The sequence below is a fragment of the Syngnathus acus genome, chromosome 5 (genome assembly GCF_901709675.1).
Source record: "Syngnathus acus chromosome 5, fSynAcu1.2, whole genome shotgun sequence".
NCBI lineage: Eukaryota > Metazoa > Chordata > Actinopteri > Syngnathiformes > Syngnathidae > Syngnathus > Syngnathus acus.
In genome coordinates, this window is record NC_051091.1 from 13569388 (window position 1) to 13592345 (window position 22958).

The 22958-nt window shown below is 49.9% G+C and overlaps 1 protein-coding gene and 1 long non-coding RNA gene across 7 annotated transcripts; both read left to right on the plus strand.

Annotated features, from left to right (window-relative positions):
• The first annotated feature begins 641 nt into the window (after positions 1-641).
• On the plus strand, positions 642-4745 carry mkrn2 (makorin, ring finger protein, 2). Of its 6 annotated transcripts, none has more exons than XM_037252569.1 (10): positions 642-822; positions 2142-2270; positions 2515-2669; positions 2997-3167; positions 3225-3400; positions 3465-3530; positions 3668-3816; positions 3993-4103; positions 4212-4356; positions 4442-4745. In XM_037252569.1, exons 1-10 carry the CDS (start codon positions 797-799, stop codon positions 4619-4621), a joined length of 1308 nt encoding a protein of 435 aa, XP_037108464.1. In that variant the 5' UTR covers positions 642-796; the 3' UTR covers positions 4622-4745. The 6 variants fall into 6 exon arrangements, with proteins under 6 accessions (XP_037108464.1, XP_037108467.1, XP_037108463.1 ...); XM_037252572.1 differs by having other exon boundaries at positions 2515-2633; positions 3042-3167; XM_037252568.1 differs by having other exon boundaries at positions 2997-3400.
• On the plus strand, positions 830-1615 carry LOC119123500. Its single transcript, XR_005098091.1, has 2 exons — positions 830-1102; positions 1186-1615. It is a non-coding gene; the product is annotated as an uncharacterized LOC119123500 (long non-coding RNA).
• Positions 4746-22958: the final 18213 nt, after the last annotated feature.

Consider the following 22958-nt stretch of genomic DNA (forward strand, 5'->3'; position numbering starts at 1 on the left):
TGAGAGCGTCCTCTCCAGTTGTATCGCTGTTTGGGGTGGTAGCTGCACTGAATACAACATGAAGGCCCTGCAGCGCATAGTGAACACGGCTGGTAAGATTATTGGTGCTTCACTCCCCTCCCATCTCACCCGCAAGGCGACCACGATTGTGAGTGATGTGAGTCACCCCGCTCACTCTTTGTTTGATCTTCTGCCCTCTGGGAAGAAGTACAGGAGCCTGTGCTCCCGCACCACCAGACTCACCAACAGCTTCATACTCCAGGCTGTTAGGATCCTGAACTCTCTCCCCCCTTCTGCGTAGCGTCCTGTACTTTTGCGCTATATTCTGACTGTCTGCTGTATGCACACTTGCTCCATTTTTGCTCCTCTTATTTATTATGTTATTTGTTTATTTATTATTTATTCATCACTCTTATTTATTCATTGTTGTGCCTTCTTGTTTTTATTTTTTTGTGTTGTTTACTTGTATGTATATTGTGTACTATGTCTTGTCACCGTGGGATAGTGGGAACGTAATTTCGATTTCTTTGTGTGTCTTGGCATGTGAAGAAATTGACAATAAAGCAGACTTTGACTTTGAAGTCATATGAACTGAACAAAGAACGAATCACTTTAGGAAGTGATTCGTTCACTCTCGTTCACTGAAAAGATTCGTTCTTTTGAACGAATCGGTCACTCACGAGCCAACACTAGCCAACACTAACTCAAACGGCACCACAGTGGACGCAAGCTAGCTAGCTAGCTAGTAAGCTAGCTAGCTATCGTAACGGAATTGGAGGCTGCCTTCGAGGGGAAGATGAGCACCAAACAGGTCACCTGCCGGTAAGCGATTGACGGAGGCCCGGTCCATCTCTCTGCCTGTCTGCGCGTGTCGTCTGTCATGCTAATGTTTTTAGCGGTTCCCTTCTCGAGCCTCGTCGGGCTCCACTTTTCGTCCGTCTTCGACCAACCCACGTCCGGTCTGGAGTAAAATCACCGCTTACTTGTATGTTACCACCGAGTAGACAAAAGTGTGAAGACGACTGTCAAAAGTACTCAGCCAATTCATTTCTTGGGGTGTCTACGTAAATACCTATTCAGAAATAAACTACGTGAGTCATTAGTGGGTTGCTTTTCAAATAGCGGCTCGTTCAAGAACAAACTGCAAATCCAAAGCAACATTTCATTTTCTCATTTTCTTCACAGCAGCAATACCCAGCGTGTCCATCGAGGATCGTGAATTTGGATTGTATTCCTCTAATTGTTTTTCCATATTTTTATACTTATTTTTTAAATGTTCTAATATTTGTTTTACTATTTTGTCTTTATTCTTGAATCATCTATCTTCCCAAACTATTTCTGCAAACCTCTCTGCCCCCCTCCTAAAATGACGATTCCTTCTTCATATAAATATTCTCCCCCTTGTAAAATTACGACTTTTTGCCATTTGATTTTTACTGTAACAAAAACAAGTTTGTCAGCCGCAAGCAGTGGCTGACAAAACATTATTTCACTGAAACAAAAGACCCCCCTGCGCAGGTTTTGCTTTGGTTTGAACAATGTTTTGTTCAGCTCAGCTCTTCTGGTGTGGCGAGAGATTTGTCTGCAAATTATTCACACTAAAATTGTGCATCTGCATTTTTGCTTGTGTTTCTCCGATTCACAAATATATCTGTGATTTGTTGTGTATTTTTGTTTATAATGTTTGTGCATTTAAATCCCGAGATTTATCATGTGTCATTTGTGCATGTGTATTTTTGTGAATGCGCATTTGTTTGCGAGACTAATGTCACGCCGTTCTCGGGAAAGTCAGGCGCACACCTTCCAAAGATTGCGGCACGGAAAGGCCCTCGCGTAGTCCGCTCGTGGGCCGTGTCGCTGTCTCTGTGATGCGGGAACCAGTTAGCTCCCGTTTTCTGCGTTTACAAATAAGAAACTCCAAAACCAGAAAAGGCAAGTTGGGAAACTGACAATTGGGCTTGGGGCGAGCCGCTCCTTTCAGAACGGCAATTTTGGGTGTCAAATGTTTGAGGACCACGGCAGCGACCTGTCAAGGGGAGGCCGAGCACACCATTGTCTCATCTCTGCCTGTGTGTTTGTTGCGCTGCCTAGATTGCTGTCATCTTTACGCTGCTTGGCTTGACGTTGCCTTTGCGCCGCAGGTACTTCCTGCACGGCGTGTGCCGGGAGGGCGGCCGCTGCATGTTCTCTCACGACCCGTCCAGCAGCAAGCCTTCCACCATCTGCAAGTTCTACCAGAGAGGAGTGTGCGCCTACGGAGAACGATGCAGGTCACCTCCTCGCAAACTTTTCCATGAGACGAAAATGATCTCGAGGGCTTTTGTAGAGTGTCAAACCCAACGGCAAGGCGGGCACAAAGCGCGAGTGGAGTCGAGGCGTATCGCAGTTGTTGCTAAGCCCGAGCAAAATGGTCCAGTATGTTGAGACGAGCCTCGCTGAGCGCCATGTCAAGATTTTTTTTCCTTTTTCAAACTAACCCTGAGCCGTTTGTAACCTGACGGTGGTCATTTGCAGATACGATCACATCAAACCATCCTACAGAGGAGGGGGCGGAGCTTCAGAGGCCAAAGCGGGTCCTGGAGGTGGAGCTTCGGTCAGACCAGAGGCCAGGAAGCCGATGAGAGAGGCCCAAGGTCAACACGCACACCACAAGACCAAAGGAAATTCACCAAATTTAGGCAGCTCAGTGGCCTAGTGGTAGAGTGTCTGCCCTGAGACTGGAATGTTGTGGGTTCAAACCCCGGCCGGGTCATACCAAAGACTATAAAAATGGGACCCATTGCCTCCCTGCTTGGCACTCAGCATTAAGGGTTGGAATTGGGGGGTTAGATCACCAAATGATTCCCGAGCGCGGCACCGCTGCTGCTCACTGCTCCCCTCTCCCCCAGGGGATGGATTAAAATCACATGGGTATGGGTTAAATGCAGAGGACAAATTTCACCACACCCAGATGTGTGTGTGACAATCATTGGGACTTTAATCTTTAATCTTTAAAAAAGTGCCGAAGCACTTGAGCTCATTTTTGTGCGTGTGTAACTCAGCGGGGCAGCTGGAGTGCCTGTTCGGGGGTGTGGCGGTCAGCCCGACTCGTGAGGTCCCCGCCGCGTCCAATCACTCGTACGTGGACGCCATCAGGACGGGCCTGGAAGCTTCGGCGCCAGAACAAGGTTGGGACGCCACTCGGTCGCTTGGATCGCCACAGCTAACGGGCCACCCTCGCGCAGGTCCTGCCCAGATGGGTGGAGCCTACCCGGACCTTTGCCAGCTATGCCCGTATGCCGCCGCTGGCCGGTGCTTCCGCGAGGACGGCTGCCCATATCTCCACGGTGACCGGTGCGAGGTGTGCCGGCTGCGCGTGCTGCACCCTCACGATGCCGAGCAGCGGCGGGCACACGAAAAGGTGACGACGGCCGGCTCTGCTGCGTCGCTGCTGCCGAGGCGTCACCGTGTGGCTCTCCCCGCAGATGTGCCTGCTGGCCTTCGAGAGGGACATGGAGAAAGCCTTCGCCGCACAGCTCAGCCAAGACAAGGTACTGAGGCCCACGCTGGTGGCCTTCTGACAGGTTCCAAGGCGTTTGCTCGGTCCATCCAATGACTGCTCACTCGCATCTTCTCAGGGAGGTGAGAGGGAGATCATTTTTTTTTTTTTTTTTTTTTTGCTTTGGAGGTGTGCTCCATCTGCATGGAGGTGGTGGTGCAGAAGGCCGTCCCGTCGGAGCGCCGCTTTGGAATCCTGTCCTCGTGCTGTCACGTCTTTTGCCTGGCGTGCATTCGACAGTGGAGATGCACGCGCAACTTCAGCAACAAGATCATCAAGTGAGGCCACTTTGGCACGCGCGTCTTGCCGTTGGTTGGGTTGCGTGTGTGTGTGGGGTGACAGAGAGGGACGTGTCCCTGGGGGTTGGGCATGCCTGTGACGGAGATGTTGCCACAGCAATGACAAAAGCTAGGCTGGAAAATGCCAAAAGGTTGCCGCGTCCATCTCCCGGCAGAGCGTGTCCGGAGTGTCGCGTGCTCTCCGAGTTCGTCATCCCGTCGGTGTACTGGGTGGAGGAGCAGGACGACAAGGACAACCTCGTCGAGCTCTTCAAGTCCGGAGTCAGGTGGGTTTGGATCAGAGCCCGCGGCACCGCGGGCTTCGGCTGCGGCTTCAAAGGCCATCCCGTTAGCTGATTCGCTCACCCACCCACGCGCCTTTGTGCTGTGCGCAGCAAGAAGGCCTGCAAGTACTTTGACCAGGGCCGCGGCTCGTGTCCCTTTGGAGGAAAGTGCTTGTACCTCCACGCCTTCCCAGACGGAAGCCGAGCCGAGGCCGAGAAACCGCGCAAGCAGCTGAGCTCAGAGGGGAACATCCGGGTCAGCGCCCCTGTCGCTCTCGCTGTGAGCTCCTTTCAACGTGCCGTCCACTTCTTCTAAATAAACTATGACTTCTTCCCTCCAGTTCATGAACAGCGTGCGCTTGTGGGACTTCATCCAAGAGCGCGAGCAGCACCCGGCAGGCCCGCCACTGCCATCGCCCGACGACGACATGGCCGAGCTGCGGGAGCTCTTCATGCAGATGTCGGCGCCCAGCTACGACGGGCCCGAGCCCGCCCCCGCCCCGGAGCGGCAGCCGCAGTAGAGGCCGGCAGTGATGACGTCAGCACCCCCCAATCTATTTATAGACGCTAGCAAACTCCTACTGGTGTGCGCCCTCTTTTATTCGTGCCGTTTGCCCCCATCCTAATAAAAGAGATTTGCAGCCAGCCGCTTGTTGCTTTCTTTGCTTCTTGAGCCCAGCACTCCTTCCCGTTCCTTCTTTTGCTCTGCGCAGTAGCAACGGTGCTGCATCTTTCTCATGAGGGACGGCCGCTAGAACACCATCCTTCTATCTCGTTCCAGCTTGACAAGAAAGATCAAGGACGATGGTGTTCGTGTGGCGGCGGCGGCGCCGTTAACAGAAACAACACAACTAAATAAATACATCATGACACACACTGAGCATAATGGTCATATACGTAAGTACATGTTGGTCCGAATAAGGGCTCACAATTTTTCTATTTTTTCTTGAAGGCATCACCCTTGGTTGGCTTTCTTCTGCACACGTGTGCCTTGCTTGTCTCTGCCGTGCATGCTCTGGCCTCGCGTCTGCTGTAACTTTGATTGCCTTCCTGTCATTGACAGAGAGCAAAAATTTCAAATTTTATAAAATAGTGATCGGACATAACAGTAGTGTGGGGTTGCCAAGCCTCGGGATAATATACCAGATCTAAAGTATTTCCATTTTTATGCGTTGCTGCCTGTATTCCCTGCATGAAACCGAATGTACCAATTATTGTCTGAAACGTCCCAGTCAGTGGTAAATTTTTATGAATATTAAAATCCCCAATAATTATTATCCACATGGGTCACCAGGTCAGCCACGAATTCTGGAATTCTGGTCCAGAAAGCTAGAGTAAGCGCCAGGTGGATGGTACATAACAGTGAGATAAAACGACAGCAAGGCTGCGGATCGGACAACGAGGACTTAAATTTTTTTAAAATGCGTTAATCAAGCGAGTCTGAGATCAGAATCGGAGTTAAGGGCTACACCCCCACCCTTCTTACAAGGATGCGCAACATGCGAGCTCACAAAGTTTGGAGGTGAGGCCTCATTTAGTGACACCAATTCATTAGGTTTTGACAACGATAAAAACATATACAAGTTGCTACACGAAATAAAATATATCAAATTAACTATGTATAACATAAATAGTTAACCGCCACACGGCCCCAGGCACCGACGTCGACTTCCAGGCGTGTGGCGGCGTGGACTTCCATCCCCGGAGGTGGCACTTCCAGCCACGGAGATGGAAGAGAGCTCCATAGAATAGGACCGGGCGTGCGTAAAAGCCATGTCCGAGCCCCATCCACTGTCCCCGGACAGCCACCCGGCCGAGCGCTGGCCCCCGACTTCCATCCACGGAGGTGAAAGAGAGCTCCGTAGAGTAGGACCGGGCGTGCGTAAAAGCCATGTCCGAGCCCCATCCACCGTCCCCGGACAGCCACCCGGCCGAGCGCCGGCCCCAGACTTCCATCCACGGAGGTTAAAGAGAGCTCCGTAGAGGAGGACCGGGCGTGCGTAAAAGCCATAATAGTTTTTCAAACCTTCTGTGTCACTCCAAATTATTAAATCCTTCAAACTCTTCCTCCTCCGTGTCACTTACAAACAAAGCCGCTAATGATGCCGGTAGTACGTGCGGCCCTTCGTCATCTTCGTCATCCCGTGATCAATCTTTGTCCTTTTTGTAAACAACCGCCACGCTGCGCCGGGCTGCGCCGGGCTGCGCCGCGCTGCTGACGCCACTTGAAATTCAAATTACAGTAATCCCTTGCTACATCGCGGTTCGTTTATCGCGGTTTCACTTTTTTTTTTTTTTTTTGAAAGTCTTTGAAATAATTCCCATATAAGTCGCTCCTCAGTATAAGTCGCACCCCCACCCAAACTATGAAAAAAACGCGACTTATAGTCCGAAAATTACGGTACAAGTTGCTACACGAAATAAAATATATCAAATAACTATAACATAAATAGTTCACCGCCACACGGCCCCAAGCACCGGCCTCGACTTCCAGGCGTGTGGCGGCGTCGACTTCCATCCCCGAAGGTGGCACTTCCAGCCACGGAGGTGGAAGAGAGCTCCATAGAATAGGACTGGGCGTGCGTAAAAGCCATGTCCGAGCCCCATCCCCCGTCCCCGGACAGCCACCCGGCCGAGCGCCGGCCCCCGACTTCCATCCACGGAGGTGAAAGAGAGCTCCGTAGAGTAGGACCGGGCGTGCGTAAAAGCCATAATAGTTTTTCAAACCTTCTGTGTCACTCCAAACCATTAAATCCTTCAAACACTTCGTCCTCCGTGTCACTTACAAACAAAGCCGCTAATGATGCCGGTAGTATGTGGGGCCCTTCGTCATCTTCGTCATCCCGTGATCGAATCTTTGTCCTTTATGTAAACAACCGCCGCGCCGTGCCGCTGACGTCACTTGAAATTCAAATTACAGTAATCCCTTGCTACATCGTGGTTCGTTTATCGCGGTTTCTTTTTTTCATCCATCCATCTTCTTCCGCTTATCCGGGGTCGGGTCGCGGGGGCAGCAGCTTCAGGAGGGACTCCCAGACTTCCCTCTCCCCAGCCACTTCATCTAGCTCAGGGGTCACCAACACGGTGCCCGCGGGCACCAGGTCGCCCGTGAGGACCGCATGAGTCGCCCGCAGGACTGTTCTAAAATTAGCTCAAATAGCGGCACTTGTCAGTGAGCTGCATCTAATTATTTTACAGTCAAACCTCGGTTTTCGAACGTTCCGGTTCTCGAACAAATCGGAATTCGAACAAAAAATTCGAGATCGAACCTCGCGAGAGGAGCCGGGAGGACCCGAGAAAACCCGACCGCGCGGCCCGGATGCCGACTGACTCCGTTGTTATTGTATTTTCGTTACTTTGAGGATTGTATTAACCCCTAATCATGCCTCCAAAGAAAGCAAGTGGGAGCAGTAAAGCCATCCTAAAACACAAAGACGCTCTTAAAGCAATGGGACAGTGAGCGCCCGGCGCGCTGCGGTTGCGCGATCGGACCGAATTAAGCTCCCTGCGCACTGAGGTCCACTTAAATTTTGGAAAGTACATCAGGACTTAACCACTTAACCAGCTCAGTGGCCTAGTGGTAGAGTGTCCGCCCTGAGACTGGAAGGTTGTGGGTTCAAACCCCGGCCAGGTCATACCAAAGACTATAAAAATGGGACCCATTGCCTCCCTGCTTGGCACTCAGCATTAAGGGTTGGAATTGGGGGGTTAGATCACCAACTGATTCCCGAGCGCGGCACCGCTGCTGCTCACTGCTCCCCTCTCCCCCAGGGGATGGATTAAAATCACACGAGGATGGGTTAAATGCAGAGGACAAATTTCACCACACCCAGATGTGTGTGTGACGATCATTGCGACTTTAACTTTAAAGATATTTTCTAAATTTCAGCGACGGCTCTGTCACAATAATGCGACCAGCGTGATGCAGTTGCGCGGTGGGCGACGCATTGCGGTTGCGCGTTCGGCGGTGCGCTGCAGTTGTGCGATCGGACAAATATGCGCAAATGAAAACATGCTTAAAAAAGGCGGGTTTTATTTCTTGAAACGGATTTAAAAAATTTCCATTATTTGTAATGGGAAAAATGGATTCGGAATTCGACCGATTCGCTCCTCGAACCGCCTTCTGGAACGGATTGTGGTCAAAAACCAAGGTTTGACTGTATTTTTGCTATTCTTGTTAAAATCACACTTACATGTGAACTGGAAATGATAATAATAACACATAGTGAAAGCTAAATTGAGCAAATTGGCTATTTCAGAAGTGTGTGTCAAACTGGTAGCCCTTTGCCTTAATCAGTACCCAGGAAGTAGCTCTCAGTTTAAGAAAGGTTGGTGACCTCTGATCTAGCTCATCCCGGGGGATCCCAAGGCGTTCCCAGGCCAGCTGAGAGACATAGTCTCTCCAGCGCGTCCTGGGTCGTCCCCGGGGTCTCCTACCGGTGGGACATGCCCGGAACACCTCCCCAGGGAGGCGTCCAGGAGGCATCCTGATGAGATGCCCGAGCCACCTCATCTGGCTCCTCTCAACGTGGAGGAGTAGCGACTCTACTCCGAGTCTCTCCCGGATGACCGAACTTCTCACCCTATCTCTAAGGGAGAGCCCGGACATCCTGCGGAGAAAACTCATTTCGGCCGCTTGTATCCGGGATCTCGTTCTTTCGGTCACGACCCATAGCTCGTGACCATAGGTGAGGGTAGGAGCGTAAATCGACCGGTAAATTGAGAGCTTTGCCTTTTGGCTCAGCTCTCTCTTTACCACGACGGACCGGTACAGAGTCCGCATTACTGCCGACGCTGCACCGATCCGCCTGTCGATCTTGCGCTCCATCCTCCCCTCACTCGTGAACAAGACCCCAAGATACTTAAACTCCTCCACTTGGGGCAGGATCTCATCCCCGATCTGGAGAGGGCATTCCACCCTTTTCCGATAGAGGACCATGGACTCGGATTTGGAGGTGCTGACCCTCATCCCGACCGCTTCACACTCGGCTGCGAACCGCTCCAGTGAGAGCTGGAGATCACGACTTGAAGAAGCCAACAGCACCACGTCGTCTGCAAAAAGCAGAGGCTGAGGTCCTCAAACCGGACACCCTCAACGCCTCGGCTGCGCCAAGAAATTCTGTCCATAAAAATTATGAACAGAATCGGTGACAAAGGGCAGCCTTGGCGGAGTCCAACCCTCACTGGGAACGAATCCGACTTACTGCCGGAAATGCGGACCAAACTCTGGCATCGGTGACACAGGGACCGAACCGCCCTTATCAGTTGGCTCGGTACCCCGTACTCCCGAAGTACCCCCCACAGAACCTCCCGAGGGACACGGTCGAACGCCTTCTCCAAGTCCACAAAACACACGTGGACTGGTTGGGCGAACTCCCATGCACCCTCGAGGATCCTGCTGAGGGTGAAGAGCTGGTCCACTGTTCCACGGCCAGGACGAAAGCCACACTGTTCCTCCTGAATCCGAGGTTCGACCTCCCGACGGACCCTCCTCTCCAGCACCCCTGAATACACCTTACCAGGGAGGCTGAGGAGTGTAATTCCCCTGTAATTGGAACACACCCTCCGGTCCTTCTTAAAGAGGGGAACCACCACCCCAGTCTGCCAATCCAGAGGCACTGTCCCCGATGTCCACGCGATGTTGTAGAGACGTGTCAGCCATGACAGCCCCACAACATCCAGAGCCCTTAAGAAATCCGGGCGGATCTCATCCACCCCCGGGGCCTTGCCACCGAGGAGTTTTTTAACTACCTCAGTGACTTCGACCCCAGAGATTGGAGAGTCCGCCTCAGAGTCCCCAGGCCCTGCTTCCACAATGGAAGGCGTGTAGGTGGAATTGAGGAGGTCTTCGAAGTATTCTCCCCACCGACACACGACGTCCCGAGTCGAGGTCAGCAGCACGCCATCTCCACTGTAAACAGTGTTGACGTTGCACTGCTTCCCCCTCCTGAGACGCCGGATGGTGGACCAGAATTTCCTCGAAGCCGTCCAGAAGTCATTCTCCATGGCCTCGCCAAACTTTTCCCACGCCCGGGTTTTTGCCTCAGCAACCGCCGAAGCCGCGTTCCGCTTGGCCATCCGGTACCTGTCAGCTGCCTCCGGAGTCCCGCAGGCCAAAACGGTCCGATAGGACTCCTTCTTCAGCTTGACGGCATCCATTACCGCCGGTGTCCACCAGCGGGTTCGGGGATTGCCGCCACGACAGGCACCAATGACCTTACGGCCACAGCTCCGGTCGGTCGCCTCAACAATGGAGGCGGGAACAAGGTCCACTCGGACTCAATGTCCCCCGCCTCCCCCGGGACGTGGGAAAAGCTCTGCCGGAGGTGGGAGTTGAAGCTCTTCCTGACAGAGGATTCCGCCAGACGTTCCCAGCAGACCCTCACAGAACGTTTGGGTCTGCCAGGTCGGACCGGCATCTTCCCCCACCATCGGAGCCAACCCACCACCAGGTGGTGATCAGTTGACAGCTCCGCCCCTCTCTTCGCCCGAGTGTCCAAAACATGCGGCCGCAAATCCGATGACAAAGTCGATCATCGAACTGCGGCCTAGGGTGTCCTGGTGCCAAGTGCACACATGGACACCCTTATGTTTGAACATGGTGTTCATTATAGAAAATCTGTGTCGAGCACAGAAGTCCAACAATAGAACACCGCTCGGGTTCAGATCGGGGGGGGGCGTTCCTCCCAATCACGCCCTTTCAGGTCTCACTGTCATTGCCCACGTGAGCATTGAAGTCACCCAGTAGAACGATGGAGTCCCCAGAAGGAGCGCTCTCCAGCACTTCCTCCAGGGACTCCAAAAAGGGTGGGTACTCTGAGCTGCCGTTTGGTGCATAGACACAAACAACAGTCAGGACCCGTCCCCCCACCTCTCGTTCACCGGGGTGAACCCCAATGTGCAGGCGCCCAGCCGGGGGGCAATAAGTATACCCACACCTGCTCGACGCCTCTCACCGTGGGCAACTCCAGAGTGGAAGAGAGTCCAGCCCCTCTCAAGAGGGCTTGTCCCGGAACCCAAACTGTGCGCGGAGGCAAGTCCGACTATATCTAGTCGGAACTTTTCTGCCTCGCACACCAGCTCGGGCTCCTTTCCAGCCAGAGAGGTGACATTCCCTGTCCCAAGAGCCAGCTTCTGCAGCCGGGGATCAGACCGCCAAGGTCCCTGCCTTTGGCCGCCGCCCAGCTTGCACTGCACCCGACCCCTTTGGCCCCTCCCACAGGTGGTGAGCCCATGGGAAGGGGGACCCACGTTTTCTTTTCGGGCTGTGCCCGGCCGGGCCCCATGGGCGAAGGCCCGGCCACCAGACGCTCGCCTTCGAGCCCCGCCTCCAGGCCTGGCTCCAGAGGGGGACCCCGGTGACCCGCGTCCGGGCGAGGGAAAACGGGATCCATTTATTTTTTTCTTCATAAGGGGCTAATGTGAGCCGTGCTTTGTCTGGCCCCTCACCTAGGACCCGTTTGCCATGGGTGACCCTACCAGGGGCATGAAGCCCCAGACAACATGGCTCCTAGGATCATAGGGGCACGCAAACCCCTCCACCACGATAAGGTGACGACTCACGGAGGGGTTTATTTTTTTATTTTTTTTTATTTTGAAAATTTGTGAAAAAATTCACATATAAGTCGCTCCTCAGTATAAGTCGCCCCTCCACCCAAACTATGAAAAAAAACGCGACTTATAGTCCGAAAAAGACAGTATTTATGGGCCGCATGCACTGTCAAATTGAATAAAAAAAAATCATGAAACTTGAAACTGTAATTCCTCCTATTACCAAAAGGTAGCCCCTCTCCGCTCATTTCTGCCATGGCGACTGCAAAGAAAATGAGGAAAGTTGACATTGAGGGCCGTTGCTTTCGATAAAAATGGGAATTACAATACTTCTTCACTGAAAATCAAGGCAATTGTGTTTGTCTAATTAGTGTGAAGGCGAAATCTCAATGGGTTTTGCTTCTGATAGCACGTTTTAACCTTACGGCGAAGCGGAGCGCAGTTGCTTTCTAATGGTGCGAGATTTTCATGCCATGTAGTTGTAAATACAGTGCCTTGGGAAAGTATTCGGCCCCCTTGAACCTTTCAACATTTCGCGACATTTCAGGCTTCAAACATAAAGATATCAAAGTTAAATTTTTTGTCAAGAATCAACAACAAGTGGGACACAATCGTGAAGTGGAACAAAATTTATTGGATAATTTAAACTTTTTTAACAAATAAAAAACTGAAAAGTGGGGCGTGCAATATTATTCGGCCCCTTTACTTTCAGTGCAGCAAACTCACTCCAGAATTTCAGTGAGGATCTTTGAATGATCCAATGTTGTCCTAAATGACTGATGATGCCATTTTTAGGGTGCGTATTATACATGGGGGCGCATTATACATGGAAAAAACGGTAATTTAAAGTTTTTTAACAAATAAAAAACTGAAAAGTGGGGCGTGCAATATTATTCGGCCCCCTTGCGCTAATACTTTGTAGCGCCACCTTTTGCTGCAATTACAGCTGCAAGTCGCTTGGGGTATGTCTCTATCAGTTTTGCACATCGAGAGACTGGAATTCTTGCCCATTCTTCCTTGCAAAACAGCTCGAGCTCAGTGAGGTTGGATGGAGAGCGTTTGTGAACAGCAGTCTTCAGCTCTTTCCACAGATTCTCGATTGGATTCAGGTCTGGACTTTGACTTGGCCATTCTAACACCTGGATACGTCTATTTGTGAACCATTCCATTGTAGATTTGGCTTTATGTTTTGGATCATTGTCCTGTTGGAAGATAAATCTCCGTCCCAGTCTCAGGTCTTTTGCAGACTCCAACAGGTTTTCTTCCAGAATGGTCCTGTATTTGGCTCCATCCATCTTCCCATCAATTTTAGCCATCTTCCCTGTCACTGCTGAAGAAAAGCAGGCCCAAACCATGATGCTGCCACCACCATGTTTGACAGTGGGGATGGTGTGTTCAGGGTGATGAGCTGTGTTGCTTTTACGCCAAACATATCGTTTTGCATTGTGGCCAAAAAGTTCGATTTTGGTTTCATCTGACCAGAGCACCTTCTTCCACGTGTTTGGTGTGTCTCCCAGGTGGCTTGTGGCAAACTTTAAACGAGACTTTTTATGGATATCTTTGAGAAATGGCTTTCTTCTTGCCACTCTTCCATAAAGGCCAGATTTGTGCAGTGCACGACTGTGTTGTCCTATGGACAGACTCTCCCACCTCAGCTGTAGTTATCTGCAGTTCATCCAGAGTGATCATGGGCCTCTTGGCTGCATCTCTGATCAGTCTTCTCCTTGTTTGAGATGAAAGTTTGGAGGGACGGCCGGGTCTTGGTAGATTTGCAGTGGTCTGATACTCCTTCCATTTCAATATAATTGCTTGCACAGTGCTCCTTGAGATGTTTAAAGCTTGGGAATCTTTTTGTATCCAAATCCGGCTTTAAACTTCTCCACAACAGTATCTCGGACCTGCCTGGTGTGTTCCTTTGTCTTCATGGTTCTCTCTGCGCTTTAACAGAACCCTGAGACTATCAAAGAGCAGGTGCATTTATACGGAGACTTGATTACACACAGTTGCATTCTATTTATCATCATCAGTCATTTAGGACAACATTGGATCATTCAAATATCCTCACTGAACTTCTGGAGTGAGTTTGCTGCACTGAAAGTAAAGGGGCCGAATAATATTGCACGCCCCACTTTTCAGTTTTTTATTTGTTAAAAAAGTTTAAATTATCCAATAAATTTCGTTCCACTTCACGATTGTGTCCCACTTGTTGTTGATTCTTGACAAAAAATGTAAATTTTATATCTTTATGTTTGAAGCCTGAAATGTGGCGAAATGTTGAAAGGTTCAAGGGGGCCGAATACTTTCGCAAGGCACTGTATATTAAAAATACAGAATTTCAGAATGGCGCAAAATTGCGTCATACCAAGCGACACAGCACAGGCGAGTTGTAAACAAACAGGTGTGTGAGTGACGGGCCATGGATTCAAAAGGCAAAAAGAGAAAGATTGCCGATGAGAACAGAGGGTTTAAGAAAGAATGGACTCAACTATTTGCTTTCATTGCCAATGCTGAATGTTTGATTTGCAATGAGAAGTTGTCAAATATAACAAGAAGAACAATTTGGAGCGACATTTTCAGCTAAAGCATGCTAAATTTGCTGCCGCTCACCCAGTTGGAACTGAGAGGAAAGTTGCAATTTGAGGAACGAAAAAACAGTTTCAAGAAGTGGATTGCATCTCCAAACTCTATTACTGCTGCAAGTTTTGTTGCAGCCCGGGAGATAAAGCGCGGAAAACCATTCACTGATGGCGAGTACATGAAGGATTCATTCGTTAAAATATCAGAGTGCCTATTTTCGGACTTCAAAAACAAAACCGAGATCATTCAGAAAATTAAAGACATGCCTCTCTCCACAAAAACAGTGAAGGAAATGGTCATTTGAATGGCAAACAATATCACCGATCAGCAAATCAAGGACATTGAAGGAATGGGTTCGAAATACAAAAAGTCCTGCCTAGCTACAAAAACAGATATGCTCAAACCTCATTGAATAAAGTACATAAGCAGACAAGTATATTCACATATTAAAGCAATAAAAGAAACATTTTAAGCATATAATTATACCTACACACCAAATCAATAAAGCAGACATAACTAGACATTTTTGATAGGGGGTAATGACAAAGGTTTTTATAACTTTATGATCTGATATTTATTTCTGAGCACTTTGAAATAACGAATGTTTTTTGATATATTGCCTGAATAGCTTGATGACCCTTAAGGAACTGTTTAATGCATGCCTGATGATTTTCTAAATCACGGACACTGCCAAAGTCGTCTAAAAATGTTCAGTACTTGATTGTATCTTATGTTTTGACTAATGCTAGACGCCAGTTTTCGATTACTACTGAACGTTCTGGACAGAGGGAAATATTTTGCCTAACAAAGAAAAGATATGGTTGAAAGCATGATTAAACTAAGAATATGATGACGTAAGCAAGTACATGGAGTATCAAAAGAACGAACAAACAAAAACATGGTAAGTGGTGAGTACAAACTTTGCATAGTCAGGGAACATTAGTAAATTGATGATGTCACAGCCAAAAGCTCACATAATTTCGTACAAAATGACAAAATTGAAAGAATGATGAATAGGCGGTGTGCGACAGTGGGCGAAGTGGATATATGTGCAAGAATGGTTTACAGGAAGGACACTTGGAGATAAAACCGGTAGAGGGGCCAGAGGAAGAGCGGCAGGAGGAAAAAACAACCAAGAACCCGGCCAAAGGTGATCGCCAAGGCCGAAAGACGGGATGGAAGACAACAGCCCCCACACACACCGAATCGCCCATAATCAGCACCCACCCCCACGGAACCAGCTCTCACCGAACCAGCACCCACTCCCATGGAATCAAAATCTCCTGCGAACTTGCCACACCCCCTGACTCATCACCCATCAAACTCGGCCCACACTGGCATGTGCAACTGAATATAAGCTGAGCAAAGAACCTTGAACGTTGCCTTTTCTGAATGGAGACTTTCTGCTCTTGAGCATGGTCGCACGAAAGGCCCAGCGCTGTATTGTACTTTCCTGAAAACAGAGCTTTCTTAACAAGAATTGTGATTGAACTCAACCAACCTGTGTAAGTCTAATTTCTGCTTCAGTGTCTTAGCATTTTCCTAAATCTGAAGAAATCAAACGAGCACGCAGTGAGTAAATTGGATAACAGGTGATTGGCAATGGCTTTTGCCGTGAGGCGCAGATAGCGCGCTCCCTAAATTGTGGACAAAATCCAACATCAATTCACTTGCGGTTTATTTCGGGCACTTCCGGTTTAATTTACTTTACTTCCGGTTAAGCTGAGGTCACTTCCGGTTTATTTGGAGTCACTTTCGGTTTATTTGGGTCACTTCCGGTTTGATTTAAGTCACTTCCGGTTTGATTTGGGGCACTTCCTGTTTGATTTGGGTCACTTCCGGTTTGAATTGGGGCACTTCCGGTTCACTTGTTAAAATTGGGGCACTTCTGGTTCATTTCCTGTTTATATGGGGTCACTTCCTGTTCATTTTGGGGCCCTTCCTGTTTGTTTTGGGGCACTTCCGGTTCACTTTGTATTCATTTTGGGGCACTTCTGGGTCAATCCAAGATGGCCGCCACGCTGTGGAAGTGGGGGTGAAGGGGTGAATTGTGTAAGCATAGTGGAAGTGGGGGTGAAGGGGGTGAATATGGTAAGCACAAGGTGAACAAAGTGAATAAATGGGAATGGGTTGAATCGGTTGAAAAATGTAGAAATTAGAAGGGAAAAACTAAATTTTGGAAAATTTGGTGTGAATTTCAAAATTGAAAATTTTTGGTAAGTGGCAAAAGATGAACAGTTGAAAGTTGGAACGATCGGTTGAAATATGTAGAAATTAGAAGTGAAAAACAAAATTTGGTGACTTTTTTCGAAATTTTGCGCCGATTTTAAACGTGAAAATGTGACTTTTTTTAATTAGGCAATGTTGGGAATGTACCCAATGTGATTTGAATGTGCTAAATGATGTGAATTTTAAGATTCAAGAGATTCAAGAGTTTTTTATTCGCCATGTTTGAACGTGCCAAACAAGGAATTTGACTTCGGTAAATCACAACCTCTGTTAAACATTTAGGTGACTAACAACACTCAGGACATGTGAAAAATGGCAAATATTCTCAAACATCCCCTGATCTTAAACTCCCAAGAGGGCAAGGAAAAATTCAAAACTCCAGCTAGGGGAAATGAGAAACCTTAAGAGACCACAGATGGGAGGGTCCCTCTTCCAGTATAACCAGGCTGCAATGGACGCAGAGAGGACACATAGTACAAACAGTGTAGACAATTCAAAAAAGGTGTGGAGAGCAGGATGTTATTGCACAGTAATGACTCTGAGACTCTAAGAGTGGTGTGAGTTCATCAGAGCAACAGCCTGGGGGAAGAAGCTGTCTCTGTGTCTGCTGGTTTTGGCGTACTGAGCTCTATAACCCCGTCCGGAGGGGAGTAGTTCAAACAGACTGCAACCTGGGTGAGAAGGGTCTGTAGAGATGATACTTGCACGTTTCCTGGTCCTGGACAGGTACAAGTCTTGGATAGATGGGAAGTTGATTCCAATTATCTTTTCTGCAGTCCTGATTGTCCGTTGCAGTCTGTGCTTGTCTTGTTTGGAGGCCGATCCAAACCAGACAGTGATGGAGGTGCAGAGGACAGACTGGATGATGGCAGTGTAGAAGGTCTTCAGAAGCTCTCGCGGCAGGTTGAACTTCTTGAGCTGTCTCAGGAAGTACAGCCTCTGCTGGGCCTTCTTCCGGACAGAGTCTATGTGGCCGGTCCATTTCAGGTCCCGAGAGATTGTGGTTCCCAGGTTCCCTGTCATCTCCACGGTCTTGAGCGGGTTCAGCTCCAGGTGGTTTTGGCTGCACCAGTGGACCAGCCGCTCCACCTCCTGTCTGTACGCAGTCTCATCACCGTCCTGGATCAGTCCGATGAGAGTGGTGTCGTCTGCATACTTCAGGAGCTTCACAGGAGAGTAACCTGAGGAGAAATCGTTGGTGTAGAGAGAGAAGAGCAGTGGGGAGAGGACGCACCCCTGAGGGGCTCCAGTATTGGTGGTCCGGGTGTCAGATGTGATGCTCCCCAGCCTCACACGCTGTCTCCCGTTGGTCAGGAAGCTGGTGATCCACTGACAGGTGGAGGCAGGCACCGCGAGCTGGATGAGCTTCTGTTGGAGGATGTCAGGAGCGATGGTGTTGAACACCGAGCTGAAGTCCACAAACAGGATCCTGGCGTACGTTCCTGGGGTGTCCAGGTGGTGCAGGATGTGGTGCAGTCCCATGTTGACCGCATCATCCACCGACCTGTTTGCCCGGTAGGCAAACTGGAGGGGGTCAAGCAGGGGGCCCGTGACATCCTTCAGGTGGTTCAGCACTAACCTCTCGAAAGATTTCATGACCACAGATGTCAGTGCGACAGGTCATTCAAACCTGTGATGGCGGGCTTCTTGCCCACTGGAACGATGGTGGAGCTCTTGAAGCACGAGGGCACCTCACACAGCTCCAGGGAACGGTTGAAGATCCGTGCAAAGGTGGGTGCCAGCTGCTCAGCACAGATTTTCAAGCAGAAAGGTGACACGCCATCTGGGCCCGGTGCCTTCCTGATCTTTTGTCTCCAGAACATCTGGCGCAATTTCCTCCTCGCGGATCTGGAGTGCGGGCGCGGCCTCTGCAAGAGAGAGAGTGGGTGACAACGGTGATGGAGGTGTGGACAGAGCAGTTGTGGGGGAAGGTGAGTATGTAGATTGTGCTGCAGGAGGTCCCGTTGTGTGGGAGGACCGATCAAACCTGCAGTAGAACCTGTTTAGCTGGTTAGCAAGCCTTGGGCCCTCCACAGGACGGGGGGTTCGTTTCTTGAAGCCCGTGATGCTCTGCAGACCTTTCCACACTGTTGAGGGATCAGGATTGACAGAGAGGTGTCTCTCCAGGCTCTCCCCGTAACACCTCCTGGCTTTCCTGACCTCTCGATTCAGTGTGTTTCTGGTCTGCTTGAACAGGTCCCGGTCGCCGCTCCTGTAGGCCTCCTCCTTGACTTTGTGCAGCCTCCTGAGGTTCGGTGTAAACCAAGGTTTGTCGTTGTACGTGCAGAAGGTCTTAGTCTGCACACACAGATCCTCACAAAAGCTGATGTATGATGTGACAGTGTCAGTGAGTTCATGCAGGTCTGAAGTTGCAGCTTCAAAAACTCCCCAATCGGTGCAGTCAAAGCAGGCTTGGAGGTCCTGCCTTGACTCCACTGTCCACTTCCTCACAGTCCTCACCACAGGCTTAGAAGTTTTTAGTTTCTGCCTGTAGGCCGAGATCAGATGAACTAGACAGTGGTCCGAGAGTCCTAAAGCTGCACGAGCCACAGAGTGGTATGCATCCTTAATTACGGTGTAGCAGTGGTCCAGTGTCTGTGCCCCTCTGGTGGGACACGTTATGTGCTGTCTGTATCTGGGGAGTTCGTGTGCGAGGTTTGCGTTTCAAACTGGAACGACGTAAATGTGAAATGTTGAATCTGCCATTAAGAATGAATGGGGAAACATTTTCCGGAAATTTGTGAATTTTGTGTAAAGGGATTTTATTTTTTTTTTTAAATGAAAAGTATGTAAGCAACGGTGTCATGAATATTTGGAATAAGTTAAAAGTGGAACGGAGTGAATCGGTTGAAGTATGTGGAACTAGTTAAGCGTCAAAAAAGTGGGGGGAATAAAATTGTCGAATAACAATAGTGGCCTTTGCCTTCACACAATAATAAAGAACAGGAATAACAATAGTGTGAAGGCCTTTGCCTTCACACTAATTAGTTGGTCATTATGTTTATAATTGATTCATCATTTAGTGGCCCTGCTTCATTTAAAATTGGCCATTTGCTGCGAATTTCAGCTTCTCGCTTCGCTTTTAAGTAGCTACGACTACATACATTGAGCTTGCTTCAGGTGCACGATAAATATCGCATTAATCTCCCTATTGCGCTATTCGGCATCCGTATCTCATTTGTCAGACTTACATGGTCGGTATTGTAGGTAATCAGATTACTTAAACCACTTAACTTTAATCTCTTCGCAGGCAGGAGCAGAAAGTCAGAATGGGGACAGGTGGCCTCCCCTTCATTACACTCAGCTTCCTCTTTCTCACCATTGGCAAACTAACCCGTGCCAGGGAGGAGGAAGACCGGGAGCAAAACGTCTCACAGCCACAAAGTGGGCGAGCCAGAGAGGAGAAGGGAGCCTGCCGCCGCCGCCGACAGCATGGGAGCGTCTCACAGCAAAAAGGTTGGTCGCTTCTTCCCTTCCCTTAGCTGAGCTCGGCGCTTGCATTCAGCAAACAAGAACAGCAAGAACAAGACGAGCCGCTCACCCAACCGAGCATGTTGACGACCTTTCTGTCCAACGCAATGCTGATGCTCGGGTCAGCTTCATCAAGGTTTGTTTTCCTTTAAAACGCTCGTCTATTATGTTGTCAGCGGTTGTCAAACTTTCATTTCAAGTTCGATTCCCTAAAAGTTGGATTGGACATTGTCAGAACGTTCTGTGCAGTTTCAACATCAACGCACTTCAAATAGTGGTTACATTGGAAGGGATTGCACAAAGACACGCCCGGACTGACCATCGGGAGAACCGGGAGTATTCCCGAAGCGCCGGCCAAGGATTGGCCTGCTGGCCTGCGTCGCTCAGTTTTTTTTTTTTTCTTTTCTTATTTTAAGTCTGCCAGTGCGGCAGCGCGCCTATCAGAGAGATAGGTCAGGCCACTCAGGCCAGGAGCATGTGAGGAGGGAGACAATTGGTTTATATCAATTAACACCCGCCCCCACAGTCCGTATCAACCACACAGAGCGCGTGTGAATCGAAGGGGAGTGTTACTATGTCAGGTGCCGTCTGCTGTAGCTAGCGAGCGGTGCAAGTGAGGATAATGGACTTCAAAAGTGGTAAAAAGAAGAGGAAAGGCGGTGCGGAGAGGGACAAAAAAAAGAAGGCGCTGGAGGAAGACGCGGCAAAATGCAGAAAAGTTACGGATTTGTTCAGCCCCCCCCCCACACACACACACACACACGGTGCCATTGAAAACGGTGTGCCCGCGCGTGTATGCATGCCAGTTTGCATGTGTTGTGTGTATATGTGCCGCTGCCATGTAATAAGGCTGTCCATCTGCTGATTTATTTTAGAAATTATTTCATATATAGGGCGCACCGGATTAAAAGGCGCATAAAATAGAAGCTATACTGCAAAAAACTGAGGTTGACTAGGGTTGCGGTATGCATCCACTAGCTCGGCTGAAGATCAGGCAGGGGAAGCAAATGGGGCTTAACAACGCCAGAAACGTCTGGAGGGGTCTGCAGTCCATCTCGGGCCATGGTAAAGGGGTTGATCGGAAACCAGCTGATGGGGACAAGGACTGGGCGGATGAACTCAATCTGTTCTTCAACAGATTTGGTTCCGCCTCCCCCCCGCCCCTTCACCTCGCTCCGCACCTCATTCAGGCACCTTCGACACTCCAGCCCCCCCGCCAACTCACCAACCCCCTCTCACCCCCCCGGAGTTACTCTTCTGTCTCCACTGCATCACCCCGGTCTTCCGACATCCCCCTCTCCTTTACAGATCTTCAGGTGAGGAGTCACCTCAGAAAGGTCAAGGCAGGGAAGGCTCCGGGCCCAGACGGCATCTGGCCGAGACTGCTCAGGGACTGTGCGGACCAGCTGAGTGGCGTGGTCATGTACCTGTTCAACCTGAGCCTGAACAAGGTCCCAGGACTGTGGAATACCTCCTGCGTGGTCCCCGTACCGAAGGTGCCGCACCCCAAGGAGCCTAACTACTTCAAGCCTATTGCCTTGACTTCCCACCTGATGAAGACTATGGAGAGGATCATCCTGGGTCACCTGCGTTCACTAGTGGGAGCGCAGCTGGAACCCCTGCAGTTTGCTTACCAGCCTGGTGTTGGGGTGGACGATGAAGTGATTTATTTAGTGCACAGAACACTGCTTCACCTGGAGGACAACAGGAGCACTGGGAGGATCATGTTCTTCGATTTCTCCAGCGCTTTTAACACCATCCAGCCGTCACTGCTTAGGGTGAAGATGGAGAAGACGGGTGTGGACCAGCGCCTGGCTACATGGACAACGGACTTTCTCACCGACCGGCCGCAGTATGTGAGTTTACATAGCTGTGAGTCCAACGTGGTGCGCTGCAGCACAGGTGTCCCCCAGGGTACGGTGCTCTCTCCTTTCCTTTTCACCCTTTTCACTTCAGACTTTACCCACGACACCGCTCACTGCCACATCCAGAAGTTCTCAGACGACACGGCCATTGTTGGATATGTCTCGGAGGGGAACGATCTGGAATATAGGATGGTCATCAAGGACTTTGTCAGCTGGTGTGAGCTCAACCAGCTTCAGCTGAACACCAGCAAGACGAAGGAGTTGGTTGTGAGGAGGACAGCACCCATCTTCACTCCGGTGAACATCCAGGGATCGGACATTGAGGTAGTGGAGAATGACAAATTCCTGGGTGTTCGCCTTAACAACAAACTGGACTGTACTGATCACACCCACGCCCTGTACAAAAAGGGCCAGAGTCGCCTCCACCTGCTGAGGAGACTGAGGTCCTTTGGTGTGTGCAGGGCTCTCCTCCGGACCTTCTATGACTCTGTGGTGGCCTCAGCCATCCTCTACGTTGTGGTCTGCTGGGGTCGGGGCAATACTGACCGGGACAGGGGGAGACTGAATAAGATGGTCAGAAGAGCGAGCTCTGTCCTGGGCTGTCCCCTCCATTGAGGTTGTGGGTGAGAGGAGGACGTTGATTAAGCTTAAATCCATCATGGACAACACCTCTCACACCCTCCATGAGACTGTGCGGTCCCTGAGCACCTCCTTTACTGGCAGACTTTTGCACCCTCGGTGTAGGAAGGAATGGTTCCGCAGGTCCTTCATTTCCTCTGCTGTCAGACTTTACAACATGCGTGGCACCTGATAAAATTAATGTGTTTCGTCTCTACTAGCGGCACTTGTGTTTGTCCTTGTCTGTTATTTACCCTTTTTTGAAATTTTGGCACTTGTTTTATTCTTGCACTCGTATTATTCTTGCACTCATATGCGCTGCTGTGACAAGTGAATTTCCCCGCTGTGGGATGAATAAAGTTCTATCAATCAATCAAACATTAACGGAGCAGCCTATTTTGAGATGAAATAGCCTCGTGCGTATAGCAGCTATCATTATAGCATTAGCCACCCGCAAACTCCCATGAGCCTCAGCTTGCAGACTCCCATGAGCTTCAGCAAAGTGTCGTGGCAGCCCCCTGTAAACAATCGCGTTTCTCAAACTATC